The sequence below is a fragment of the Nomascus leucogenys genome, chromosome 1a (genome assembly GCF_006542625.1).
Source record: "Nomascus leucogenys isolate Asia chromosome 1a, Asia_NLE_v1, whole genome shotgun sequence".
NCBI classification, from domain to species: domain Eukaryota; kingdom Metazoa; phylum Chordata; class Mammalia; order Primates; family Hylobatidae; genus Nomascus; species Nomascus leucogenys.
Window position 1 is genome coordinate 68,818,699 of NC_044381.1, and position 14,635 is coordinate 68,833,333.

Below are 14,635 nucleotides of genomic sequence, written 5' to 3' on the forward strand. Positions count from 1 at the left end.
GCCTCCTCTGAGATGTTGGGCTAGGTTACAGAGGGCTGGGATTGTCAGTTTAGAGAAAACTAACTGGATCCACCAGCAGGTATTATTTTTCTTATTTTTCCTATTGGTAGTAACACAGCGTTCATACTGTTTCCTGCCATTCAAAAGGCAGAGGTAAGCGAGATAGTTACACAGGAAGGCAGTTTTCCTTCTGGTCAAAACGCCAGTCTGGCCAGATCTTCTAACTGTCAGATCTCTCTAAGCTGCTGTAACAGGTCTAGGGTAGTGGTCTCAGTCTGACCTACATACACAATCTCAACTTCTGGTTTGTACTGGACAAGGGTCTAAGAGGCCAATGTGTAACAGATCGTATGTGTCATGTATTGCATATCTCTATGTCCTTATGACACAAACATGCATATATGTATGCACTATTATTCAAGTCTTCTCAGGAGGAAAGAGGCTATGAAGAATGGTGACTGGCCCTGTGCCTGCGTGGTCTGGGCAGGAATTATGATCTACCCACCAACAGTGCCATTCTGCTTCTTGAGCTCCAGGCCTAAGCTCACCTGGTGGTGGTCCACAGTGAGGCGGGGTGGAGCCAGGTGGAGTCTGGGTACCAGGAACTTCATGACCATCAGGGTCCACGCACCAGCAGAAGCCAGTGCTGCCATGACACTGTAGGGGCAGGAAGTTGCCCTGCTCGTCACACTGGGGGATGTGGAACTGGGCCCCAGGGTAGGCATACTGGGCCTGGGCATGGCGCTGCTGTTGTTCACAGGGTGTCAGGCTTGAGGTGGAGTCTTCCAGGATCAAGGCAGAGGAAGACACAAAAGAGAAATAGAAGGCATCGCAACCCATCCACTTCATCAGCCCACAGCATGGCATGGAAAGGCGCTGGGATTTTGGAGCCCGAGATTCTTATTTTATAATACCTTGCCACTATTTATCTCATTTCTCTCCAGTTCTTCCAGTTCTTCCTGTTCATTCCATAGGTCCCTAGCTGGCTCTAAGTGTAAAGCAGCCCAGCCCCTCCCTATTGTCATCTGGGGAAAATGAGAGGTAGCTGTGGCATCTGCCCAACATCCCAAGAGACTCTGGAGAAAACAAGCCAAAGCTCATTCATGCCCTGAGGCCCACAGATTAAGTCTGAGAAGCTGCAAGCCAACGGCACTCACTAGACTGCACCAAGCTGGCCAAGCTCCTTTAACACGGTCGCCACAGGCTTAACCCTGGCTACTGGCACATATAGCTCTGTTTAATAAGCTTGATCTCAACACCTCATCCAAATTGCACTCATCAAGGTCAAGCAGATCACTAGGGCAGTTAACCAGAGCTGCTATGAGGTAGGACGATGGGTGGGTCATCTCCTGCAGGCCTCCAGAAATGTTACAAATCAGTGAACTATCAGTAAACTAGGCAACAGGAGGTAACCGAGCAAAACAATCCACAGCTTGGAAAATCCACCGAGGCTCCAGACCAGGCTAAATAAAGAGTGGGCTGTCATAGAAAAATATCCTTGAAGGAGCTAAGAGATTCATGTGCCTAATCTGTTCCTCTGAAACTTACCAGGTATGCACTGAAATCCATCCCCATAATATCCGGGTTGACAACGGCAGGAGAAGGAACCAGGAGTATTGTAGCAGGTAGCTGCAGGGTGACATCTGTTTTCTGAGCATTCATCTACATCTGCAGAGGTCAGAAACAGAAGAAAGAAGCAAAGAACACTATGACTTCACTCACACAATCTGTGCGACTGCATGGGCTTTGGGTACGTGGATCAATATCCAGTGAGGTGTCAGCTTCAGAAGACCTTTGAGCATGAGCAGAAAAATGCTGACACCTAAAGGTAAGCTTAATAGAAAGGAAGAAAAAAAATCAAGGAACATGTGAATTAACACATTAGACTAAACATGTTCAGTGTAGAAATCAAATGGGTAGCCACTCACAGAAAAAAAACACATCCTACAGCATGTTTCATTGACAGTGAATTCAAGGAAGTTATTACCTTTGAAGTAACCTTTAGACTATAAGTCATTAACTTCCTTTCAGCAATGCTGCAATAAAGACAAATATATCCAACAATGGTTTTTTTTTTTTTCTTTCGTTGTTGGCACCATCTCCCTGTAACATTCGTCTATAGATGCAAAGGAGCCAGATGAGGCCCAAATATTTTTCAGCTAAGAAGTACATTCTGTCTTGCCTAATCAGAATCTTACTATCTAGAGCCACACCCCCATTAACCAGGTATTTTCTTTACTTTCCACTTTTAGAAGAAATAAGAAAAAAATATCTAGGGTTTTGAAATAATACTTACAAAATGGAAATCTAAATTTGCCGGGCATATCAGTACAAACAATGCAGGCCCCTACACTCTCCACATAGCACCATGAGGATTAATTTTCACCATAATATTTCTCAAAACTACAAAATCCTGACACTTCAAACAAAAGCCAACTTACATTCCTTTTATTTAATGAAATCCGCATATGCCAACAATAGCAAGTCACCCACCCCTCCCATCCCCAGCGGAAAAAAAGCAGCTCTGAGAATTGAATGGTTAAAACTAACGCCCAAGGGACAAGATAAGCTACCTTAAGAGACAGGAAGTCTTTCAGAGTAAAAGGAGGATAAACGAAGGATGTAGGTCCGATTAAGGCTTGGCTGAAAATAAAACAAAGCAGTAGTTCCATCCATAGTAATAACCAAAAATTTCTTTAAAATGTGCGAATAGAAAAAAAAAATCCAAAATGTGGGATGGTGTGATCAGTGTGAAACCTAGAAAATGTTAATGTGTTGCATCAATATGGTTCAGCCCATGGTAGACACACATCGGCATGGGAAGACAGATATTTGAAGCTCTAAATTTGATGTGGATGGGTTGGGAACAGGGCTAGCTCCTCAACCAGGCTCCCATGACCCACATGGAACCTCTTCTAGAGTTACCTGCACCACCCTTTGTCCAGACCACACTGTCACTGGGTCATCCTTTAATAACTAATGTGCTTTCTCGAGTACCATTAAGTACACACACTGGGCATTAAGTGTAGGTGTTCTGTTCACTGGAGAGGAATCTCTAATGTTATAATTAGAAAGTAAGCATTCTGCTTATCTTCTGTCTCTGGGGAGTTTAGTCAGCATATATCAGTTCCTTGGAGTCCTCCCCCAAAAATTCTGAATACTCAATGCAACCCACAGAGTCCCAGGTGAGTGGTGGGCCTCCCTGGATACCATCATTTCACCTACAAAGGCAAGAAAGCAGATATCAATTCATCTGCAAGGGTAGAAACAAACCAGGTTGGCTCCTCAGTTACCCTGAAATCAACCAATGTTGTCATAATTATCCTTGAGCTTGGCTCTGCCTCTTCAACAGGACAACTCAAATGCCCAGCTGGGCAAAACTGGTGACCATCCAATACCTTGGACCTGGAAGAGGCTGTAAAACTGGCTGTAAAACTAAAGCTGTAAAAATTAACATCCAGCCAAATGCAGGAAATTAGAGCTATTCACAATACGCATGCTAAAAGTACTTCTAATGGTAACAGGAACCCCAAGCAATGACAGGAAGCAGGAATTCCTGAGACACAGGGCCTATTTCTGGAGCCCATGGAGCAGTTTCTTATTGTTATTTTTGAACTAAAGAGAGAGGGGATTCCCCAGAGCTACCAAATAAATCACTGATGTGCTCAGAACCTTCAGCCTAAGAATTCTGACTCAGTCTGAAAGACCAGCCTTCCTCCCCACAGATACTGTTGGCATCATCAAAGATACTAAAGTTTTGGGTAGACAGAAACTATGAGAAATGACCAACAAGGAGGAGAAAGTCCCCAAAGAGACTGAAGATATCACAAGTGAGAAATTCCTGCCCCAAAGATTGAGACTCCCTGAATCGCAGTCCTGACTCCTCTTTGGAGGGCCTCTCACACCATGATAGAGACTAGAGTCCTGCCAGTTCCTCCGGGGCCTGGGCATGCACAGGACGTCAGATGTCAAGAGAGAAAACATGGAAAGACTTTCAGCCCCCTGGCAAGGGAGGAACTTTATTGTACCATTGGAGAAGGAGGCCACTGCTTATGCTTCGTCATTACTAGCAGGGGTCTGTAGGGACTGCTATAAAGACAAAAACGGTCAAGAAGTCGTAGAGCCCCTTTATCACTCAGGTAATGAGAGGTAGCTTAATCTCAGTGCAATCCTCCACTCTATCATCTATTAAGCTGGTAAAGAACCTGTTTGGAAAATGTGTTAAAAATCCTTCAAGTTCATGCTTTCGTGCTTCAACATCCTTCTCACTGCCCCAGTACTGAGCAAAACCAGCAGGAACTGCTGGATGATAAACCTAACCCCTGGCCTCGAGTTCCCCCAGGCTCCCACCCCTTCACCACTGCCCACTTGCCTTTGAGCCCAGCGAAATTTCCTGGCATCAATTAACCTCAAACCCATCCCAGATCCCAATAAAGGATTCAGCCCACAGGTCCCACTCTCTCTCTACTCCATAATCTGTTCAGTTGGGCACCCTGCTGATTGCACCCCTGTGTGGCATGTGGTGAACCCACTCCAGCGCTGTGAGTGTAATAAACTACTTCCTTTCAAGCTTCATCCTTGCCTTCTCCTATAACCACACTGATTTTACCATACCATACCCAACATCTACCTACATTCTTGGAACAGGAAACCTGGCCAGGCACATAATGGAGATTATGCTTTCGTTATCAAAGAAGAGAGAAGCTAGGCCAGGTGTAGTGGCTGATGCCTGTAATCCCAGCACTTTGGGAGGCTGAGGGGGGTAGACGGAGTTTGAGACCAGCCTGGGCAACGTGATGAAACCCCATCTCTACAAGAGATACCAAAATTAGCTGGGCATGCTACTTGGCGGGGCTGAGGTGGGAGGATCATTTGAGCCTGGAAGGTTGAGGCTGCAGTGAGCTGTAATCACACCATTGCCCTCCAGCCTGGGTGATAAAGTAAGACCCTGCCTAAAAAAATAAATAAATAAATAAAAATTTAAAAAAATAAGAAAAGAAAAGACACCAGGAAACCCAAGAAAGAATAATGTCAGTATCTACCCTCAGGCCCCTGAGTAATGATGGCTCTGGGTAATGGGCCATCTGTAACCCAGCTTCTTCCACTCACACTTGCTCCTCCTGGGAAGGTCCCAACTCAAGACAATCTGCTTTTGCACCTGACCAAGTCACAACAATCCAAAAGGACAAACATGTCTGAGAAATATCCAGCTCACACCGACACAAGTTTGAAATCACTCCAGATTGAGGGAAGCTGCAGAGGATTTAACTCTACTTGGATAAGAGCCTCCTGGCTAGTGACTCAGACCAGACTGAGAACCCAAATCCAAGTGCAGCCTCTCCAGGGAGCTGGGTTTTTAACAAACTGTGGCTGGAGATAAACTCCCACACCCCCTTATTGTTAGTTTGATGGAGTAAAAGAGCATGTGCTTTAATAATGCATAGCTCCCACAAAATAGAGCCTCTATTCTGTGGTCACTGAGACAGATGTACACTATGGAATGCCTTTAAATATGCACACATACACATATATTTCTATATTTATTCTTCAAGTTACTTTCATGATTCCTAGCCTGATTTATACATGGGTCTTTAGGAAAATGACCATTCATTCTCTACTACTCCACAATCTGAAAGTTTAGAAGACAACTACATGGTAAGTGGCTGTGGTAGGCAGCCTCTAAGATGGCCCCCAACAATCCCTACCTAGTGGTATTCATGGTCTTGTGTAATCCCCGCCCTTTCAGTAACTTGCTTTTTAATTAATAAAGCAATATTGAAGGGATGTCATTTTTGTGATTATGACTTCCATCTTGCTAGCAGACTTTCTCTGGCATTAATAAAGTAAGCTGTAGTGTCAGAGAGGCCCAAGTGGCAAGAAACTGAAGGCAGCCAACAACCAGCAAGGAACCAAGGCTTTCAATCCAATGGTCCTCAAAGAACTGAATCCCGCCCATAACCACGAGTGGATCTTTCCCCAGTTAAGCCTTCGGATGAGACCACAGACCCACCAGACACTTTGACTGTGGCCTTGTGAGAGATCCTAAAGCACAGGACCCAGCTGAGCCATTCCCAGGTCCCTGGACCACTGATATTAAATGTCTATTGCTTGAAGCTGCTACATTTTAGGGTAATTTATTATACAGCAATAGATAACAAATACCTGAGGGAAGCACCTGATGGGTTTGGCATATTTTTAGTTTGTAGGCTTTGGAAAGAATCCTAAAAGCAGAGAACCAGAAATAAAACAGGGACAATTGAAAATGACAAAAATAGAGAGGGCAAATTAAAAAATGACAATACTTAAATTCCCAATATGGAAAAGTAGTCAATTTCAGAGCCCTAACATGACCCCAGAAGGTAACCAAAGTCTTGCAGGACAAGTAGAAGAAAAAAGGAGGGAGAGAATCATTCTAGAAGTGATCAAAGCACGCAGCATCAAATCTAAATTAATATTCTGATTAACACTCATCATATCTAGATGTTAATTTCAACGTCTTTGCTTTAAACCAGAGAGCTAAGGAACTAAATATTTTAAAAGCACCATCTCTGCTGAACTGAGCAGCCAGATGTTTAAATAAATTCTACAGACAAATTTTTCTCAGTGGATTCACATTTCTTAGAGCTGGTACTAGGGTTAAACCAAACAAATGATGTGTTCCACAAGAAGGAAAAGCATCATTCCCACTGTCAGGCTTTGGCACCTCACCCTGAACTCCATACCTGTAGAGGGTGTGTCTATTATAGATACACTCAATGTTTTCTCACCAGTGTATCTATGACAGATGGAGCTCCTGGCTGGTTAACTGGGACAAACATCTCTGAATTACAAATCTACCTCATTCTAATTGGGAAATACTCTTTATCTAGAGCTAGGGGTGTTTATTCAAGAGGTCCATAGTCTTCTTACATTACTGGGCCTAATACCAAGACACACAGGAATCCCAACTGAGGGTTACCATCTGTATTAGTCAATTTCCTGTTGTTTATAATAGAATATCAAACTGAGTAATTTCTAAAGGAAAGGAATTTATTTCTTATAGTTCTAAAGGCTGAGAAGTCTAAGGTCAAGGGGCAAAATCTGGTGACGGCCTTCCTGCTGGTGGGGACTCTCAGTAGAGGCCTGAGGTGGTGCAGGACATCACATGGTGAGGGGGCTGAGTGTGCTAACATGTTATTTTAGGCAAGTCCCCCTTCTTATCAAGCCTCTAGTTCCCTTCCCAAGATAACCCATTAATCCATTGATAGGGGCAGAGCTCTCATGATCCAATCACCTTTTAAAGGCCCTACCTCTCAATACTGCCACAGTGGAATGTAAGTTTCAACATGAGTTTTGAAGAAGACAAATATTCAAGCCATAGCCTCAACTTTCAATACCACCACCAAAAATATCTATTTAGGGGAAAAAAAAAAGGGGGGGCTGAACTGAGCCACAGCTTCGGGTTAGTTCAGCATAAATTGTTCAAGAAAACCATGCAGCAGAGCTTCTGTACGGCACAAGTGGAAAGAGTAAGAATGAGGCTCAGAAATCACCATGTACGCCTGCCCCATCCAGAGAGAAGTGGAGGGCTGAGCTGCTGTCACAGTGACCTTTGTTCTATCAGTGACACATGGCCTCAGCCTGCTGTCCACTCAGCCCAGCCTGCTGAAAACCAAAGGGAAAAAGGAATGGGAGAAGGATGAGAATCAAACATCTGGTGAGGAGGAGGGAGGCCTGTGCTATTTGGATCTGGTATAAAGCTCCCAGGAATTGCAAAGCTGTTCTTAGCACATCAGCTCAGTGGGCCTGGGCGGATGGAGGCAGATGCAGACAGCAACACCAGGAGCAGGGGAAAGTCTGCCTTTTAAGGTTCATGTTCCCCAGCAGGCCCTTTCCCATTCCAAACACTTTTCCCACCATTCTCTCATCCCCAGTGTGTCGTTTTACCCTAACTGTGTGTGTGTGACTCACATGAAACTGAGTTTCAATCTGATCACATACCACAGTGTATGTTTGGAAAACCTTTTGTGATTTAAGATTTATTGAATGATTTCTATTTTAAAGTACTCCTAATCCTAGTTTCATGGACATTTATACTCAGAGAGTTATGTCTAGCCTTTAAATAACAACCTCACACGTTCTTTCTAAGTTAAGTTCCAATGGCTAGCCTTGCAAATGGTTTGGTGCTTTTATAAAATACTGCATTAAGTCTTAAAGATAGATTTCTGGGAGAAAAGTTTTGATATGTGTGTCTTTTTATATGTGTGGAGTTCTTCTCTCTTTTGAAAGAGGAGAAAAATTAGAAATTATATATGTGTTTAGAGATTGCTTAAAATATCACTTAAAGCAGGAGAAGAGCACAACCACAAGTATTGAATTAAGCCATCAACCAAAGAGATTGAAAGGTGGAGACCGCCTAACAGGAAGGTATGCAACTTTCCCTAAATTCCTCCAGCCTGCACTGGCTCCAAGGAACCAAGATTAGAAGCTCCCGAGTGCTACAGGAATGTCTCTGCCAAGGAAGCCATATATGCTCGCCCATCTAGTCCAGAGGAAATCACCCTTGGCTCCCCTTTCTAACTCAAAGGATGCTTTTTTCTCACTATTTTGGCAGCCACAGGGCTGTTAGAGTCAAAGGAAGTCCTTTGTCTTTTCTAGGAGAGCTCCATCTATGTGGGGATGTGCATCCAAAGCAACTTTCCAGTCATTGAGGCTGACCCGCAGTTACTCACCAGTGCACTGGTGCCCATCGCCAGCATAACCAGGCAGGCAGGCACAGCTGAACATGCTGCCTCCATGGTGAACACACCGGGCCTGCCCAGCAGGAGCACAGGTATGACTGCCGTCCTCACAGGGGTTGGCAGGTGGGGTGATCACTGAAAAGAGAAGAAGACAAGGGCATCCAGAGTTTAGGCCTGCAAAGGGTGAGCCTCGCTCCTCACGGCATGATCCACAGACCAACAGCAACAGACCAGGGAATGCAGGTTCTCAGACCCTACCCAAGGTCCAGTGATTCAGAATCTGGATTTTAACAAGATTCCTAGATGGTTTGTATGCTATTAAAGTTCAAGTACTGGTATGAATTTGTGGTTAAAATACTAAGCACAAAAACCCATCACCTAAGCAGTCCTCACTTAAGTTTATAACACTCCAGAGCAATTGCTACACACACACACACACACACACACACACACGCACACACACACACACACAGTTTCTCCTATCACTTCTACCCTTATCTCACTGAATTAAAGAGTGCATTTTCTTTTTTCTTTTTTTTTTTTTTTTTTTTGTTTTTTGAGATGGAGTGTCACTCTTTTGCCAGGCTGGAGTACAGTGGCGTAATCTCGGCTCACTGCAACCTCCAACTCCCTGGTTCAAGTGATTCTCCTGCCTCAGCCTCCTGAGTAGCTGGGATTACAGGCGTGAGCCACCACGCCTGGCTAAAGAGTGCATTTTCTTTACTCTCATCCATCTTTATCAATGGGATGAATTGGGATAGTTCTTTTGATCCATTTTTAGGTCTGTAGTATTTTTTGGAAATATAGAAGGGATAATTTGTTACAGAAGGAGATCTTTAGCCAGTCAAGTAGGACATGCATCAGTGAATTATAAATCCATCTCTTCTAATTTGAAAAATACTTTAGGCTCTATCTAAAGAGCTGGAGGTGTTTACTAGTGAGGTTCATCATCTTGTTACATGACTGGGCCAGAAATCCCAACTGAGGTGGGCATCCTTCAATAACTCAACACCAAAAATATCTATTTAGGGAAAATCAGTGAAAATAAACAGGGCTGAAACTGAGCCATAGCTTTGAGAGATTTTGGGCTTTTTTTGTTTGTTTTTTTGAGACAGAGTCTCACTCTATTACCTAGGCTGGAATGCACTAGCATGCTGTCAGTTCACTGCAACCTCTGCCTCCTGCGCTCAAGCAATCCTCCTGTCTCAGCCTCCTGAGTAGCTGGGACTACAGGCATGTGCCACCACACCTGGCTAATATTTTGTATTGTTTGTAGAGACGGGGTTTTGCTATGTTGCCCAGGCTGGTCTCGAACTTCTGAACTCAAGAGATCCACCTGCCTCAGCCTTCCAAAGCGCTGGGATTACAGGCGTGAGCCACCACGTCCAGCCAGCTTTAGGTTATTTTGATGTAAACTGTCTTCTTAAGAAAACCATATAGCAGAGCCTCTGAATAGCAGAAGTCAAAACATTCATAGATTAAAGAGCAAGATTAAAGAGCACCATTTTGGCCACACAGGAAAATGATTTTGGAACTCACAGACGCAAGTATGCCGGTCATCTGCAAATTCATAACCACTCCGGCACTCACACCTGTAGCTTCCAGGCAAGTTGATACATACAGAGTTGGGGCCACAGCGATGAAAGCCAGTTGCACATTCATTTTCATCTAAGAAGAAATGAGAAGAGAAAAATTGTGCTTAATTCAAGCGTCCCAGAAGTGGAGGGTCTAAAAACTCAATGTTTTCTCATCAGTATGATGCTTCAATGGGACAAATGGTTGGCAGATATAGAATTTTTAAAAATCAGATATGAATGCATGTTGCAGATAATCAGAAATAGTAAAAATTTCATGCCATTCAGTAAACACCACAGGAAGATAAATTTTTAAGTGAATATTCTAAGAATTCTTTAACTGTTTTAAAAAGAATGGATACTTGGAAGAAAACCAACAATATTTTTTACTATCAAGAAATTTCTACCGTTGCCTTTTGGGGATATAAGACACACAATGTCTGTCTAAAATTTAAAGAAAATCAGAAAATGTACTTTTTAGTAAGTCTAAGAACTACTTATTACAAGCTCAAAATTACAAAACTTAAAACATCCAGGAATTGCAACAGATGTTTTCTTTTCACAGCCCCAGTGCAAAATCCACTCCACTCCAAACCATCTTTTCAAACCTAAACAGCTATGCTTTAATTTTTAAATAACTATATTCAGATTAACAGCTGCTAAAATCATTGACAATGGAGGTTGTAAAGGTGACAGATACTTGTCTTCTACAGACATAATGCTGGGGAGGGCAGAGGAAAAACAAGGGCTACAAGGAGACACGAGAACATGGCTCTTACCCACACAGTTCCGTCCATCTCCCTGGTACCCAGATGCGCACTCACAGGTGTAATCTACACCTGTCCCTGGATGGCACCGTGCTGTTGTGTCACACATATGGCTCCCATCATAGCAAGGATTCACCGGAGTGGGGTCTGAATCCTCTGCATGAGTAGAGGGGAAATAAAAGCACAATCTGGCAGTTGGTAAGAGAATGTCACAGATGGAGATAGAGGAGTCCTCGGAACTGACTGCATGTCTGTGTTTTGTGACACATCTGGAGACCTTACTAAATTATCCATATCTGAAGCTAGGGTGGATTTTCTGCACTGCAGTTTTAAACTCCAGCATGGCTTCCTATTGCCTACCCTACAGACAACTAGTACCTTTACTTGCTTTCAGTAGGTTTGCATCCAGAGAATAAAAATGCCGAACACATCTGTTTAAAAGTGCTTTTGCTCTATTATTTCCTGTGATTCTTGGGATAATTCTATGTGGTGAGTTGTTGTCCCCATTATGTGTAATTTTCACAGATAAGGAAATCGAGTGAGACGTGGGAAAAATTGCCCAAGCTCACAAAGTCAGGAAGTGGCACAGCAAAGACTCAGACTACAACTTCCTGGTTCTAAATCTGTTGATCTCTTACTAAAATTCCCAATTTTTATGGGTAAATCCAATTAATTTAAAAAATCTTGCTTTTTAAAGATTCCTAAGGCTAAACAGGATTGACTTTCCCAGTATTTACTCTTCAGGAGTAGCCTTACCAAGGATCCATCTACTCACTAGGTAGCGATTACTTAACGACTGAAACCTTCCCTAGAGAAATCTATTTTGGTTGAGCATGGTGGCTCATGCCTGTAATCCCAGCACTTTGGGAGGCTGAGGTAGGAGGACAGTTTGAAGCCAGGAGTTCAAGACTAGCCTGGGCAATATGCCAAGACCTTATCTCAAAGAAAGAAAGAAAGAAAGAAAGAAAAGAAAAGAAAAGAAAAGAGAAAGAAAAGAAAGAAATTTAGCTGAGCATGGTGGCCCATGCTTGTAGTCCCAGCTACTCCAGAGGGTGAGGCGGGAGGATGACTTGAGCCCAGGAGCTTAAGCTTGCAGTGAGCCATGATTGTGCCACTGCACTCCAGCCTAGGTGACAGAACAGGACCATGTCTTAAAAAATATATATTTATTTCTACATAATAGTCAATGCTCATTGAGCATTTATGTGTGAGGCACTGTTCTAAACAGATAGGAGGATGCCTGATCACATCCTTCTAACTACATGGTGAGGAAAATACTATTTCCACTTTTGCTGCATCACAGAGAGACCAAATAACCTGCCCAGGGTTACAGTCAGAAGAGGTGGATGGAGCTGGAATAAAAGTCTAGCAGTCTGGTTCCATAGCCCATGCTTTCCACTGCTTTGCTGCAACCCTCACTGAAGGAACTTCATGAAGTTATCTAGTCTAAGCCAGTGGCACAGAGGTATTGGAAGGAGTGTCAGATGCTCAGGTAGAATGAATCTATCAACTCTGGCACTTCTGTGTACTTCTGAGTCTGTCATGTAAAATGGAAATAGGAATATGTACATCTGCCAATCTTGCTAAAGAAAATTAAGAAAACCCAACAGAACATATTTGAAAGGCAATTCCCCATTGGCAGGTCTAACCAGTTTCTACTGACTGCACTCCTTCTGCCTTCTCAGTGGGGCCACTGTTCATCATTGTTTGAGGTTCTAGCTCAATTTCAGCCCCTAGAATTAACTCTTATCTTAGACTCAAAAGATTTCCAGAGCCCCAGCTAAGCCTGTCAGGTTCTACATTGAGCCATCTCTGCTACGAAGGGGGCTCCATCTAAGTTGTAATAACTCAGGCTTCTGCCTCATACTTCTGTGCCTGAAGCCCTGTCTTGATAGCCAGCTTAGCATCCTTTGAGTCCCATCCTGCTCGCCAGTTCTCACTGCCCACAGACACCAGCATCATGGCATCTGTAGGCAGACACTGGCAGTACCACCCATTTTACCACCTCCTCCTGGATTCTCTATCATTTCACTCTTTCTGACCCATGTCTCCCACCCCACTTTTTAATAGAATCTTCTATTAAAATGGAGAAATAACAACAGGAGAGAATCAGGTTCTTGTCTTATACTGAGCCTTCAATGAGGACATGACCCTGTTGTTATCCATTGTAACGGATGCTGACTCAGGAACCTGGTCTATACTCTCAAGTTAACTCGGCAACCACAACCCCACTGCTATGGGGGGAGACTTGCCCAAAGTGACTCCTAATCTAGATCCCAAGTGCTGACTGCTGCAGCTGACCTCACAGACTGGACTCAACTCCCAAGTCCTTCAGGGCGTCTGGCATTCTCCCCAGTGCCTGCCCTACTGCCCATGTTACGGCTCTTCCAGTGCCCTCTCTTAGCCTGCTGTGAGCTGGGATGCCTTGACTGAGACAGCCTTGTTTTCTGGTAAACTCTTTCCATCCCACTTTATAAGAAACACTACAGTGTGTTCTTGTAGTGGAATATTCCCGTATTATTGATTCCCGTATTATTGGCTGAAAATAAGGAGGGCTATGGGTTTATCTTCAGTTCACCACAACGTTGTTGGCCACAGTAACAGAATATTTGCCAAAACAAAGGACCAATAAATAATTCCAGCACTTTTTAAACCTGATGAACTATGTCAGCATAAGCCTAGCTCCCTGAAGCATGCAGACATCCTTGGGAGTCCATTCTTCTGGATCTCTTAGCTGACAGAAAGGAGGCACCGCACTGGGGTTGTGGTTGCTGAGTTAACTTGAGCCTAGACCAGGTTCCTGAGTCAGTCCTCAATAGGTTATAACTAAGGACAAGGTCATGTCCTCATCCATTAGGACCCAATGTAAGACAAGAACGTGATCATCCCCCATCATTCTTTCTCCATTTTAGGAAGATTCTGTACAAAATGCCTGGCATACCCCACCAAAGCAGGAAGTAAATGGTCAACATGTTTTGATTTATAAATACTAATGCTTAGCCTTCTTATTCAGTACTTTCCAGCATCAAAATTTCACCATGGCACATTCCAGCAAAGATTAGTGTGTTCACATGGACCTCAAGAGCTTACCACCCTGCTAGGCATTAAAAGAAAAAAAAAAAAAACAAAAAAAACTCAGCTCAAAAGTTGACTTGCAAACTTGGACAGGATATATTATCCTACCTAAAATTGAGAAGAAAGTGTCCCTAATTACTCAATACTGATTTAAAATGTATGTCACTGACAGGTTTAGATCCATAATTTGCAATCCCCAGTGCAAAATGAAAATGTGGAGCCCATGGTTCAAAGCAAAGCGTTAAACCAAGCATGGAGCTCTTCTGAGCACGGGGCCCCATTCACTGAACTTGGCTTCCCAAAACATTTTTAAAATACATTTCTAAAACCATTTCACGATTCATTCTCTATGACTTGTAAGCTTTTCTCCTATTATAGTAAGTAAAGAACAGCAGTATCCTTCTTAAGACATTTTCTATTTCACCCTCACCCTCTTAAACTGCTTGACTCTCCAACAAAGGATCTGGAACTAATTTACTCATTTAATCAAGGGGAAGAG

The 14,635-nt window shown here is 43.3% G+C and overlaps 1 protein-coding gene across 2 annotated transcripts in view; it reads right to left on the reverse strand.

The window, feature by feature from the left end:
- Positions 1-14,635, reverse strand: part of NID2 (nidogen 2) — a 63,354-nt gene that overhangs the window by 13,732 nt on the left and 34,987 nt on the right. For both annotated transcript variants that reach the window (XM_030810535.1, XM_030810524.1), the window contains exons 10-14: positions 11,074-11,217; positions 10,260-10,388; positions 8,712-8,855; positions 1,549-1,668; positions 549-782 (exon numbers count right to left, since the gene is read on the reverse strand). In XM_030810535.1, coding sequence (XP_030666395.1) covers positions 549-782; positions 1,549-1,668; positions 8,712-8,855; positions 10,260-10,388; positions 11,074-11,217 — 771 coding nt within the window. The remainder of the gene's footprint in view (positions 1-548; positions 783-1,548; positions 1,669-8,711; positions 8,856-10,259; positions 10,389-11,073; positions 11,218-14,635) is intronic.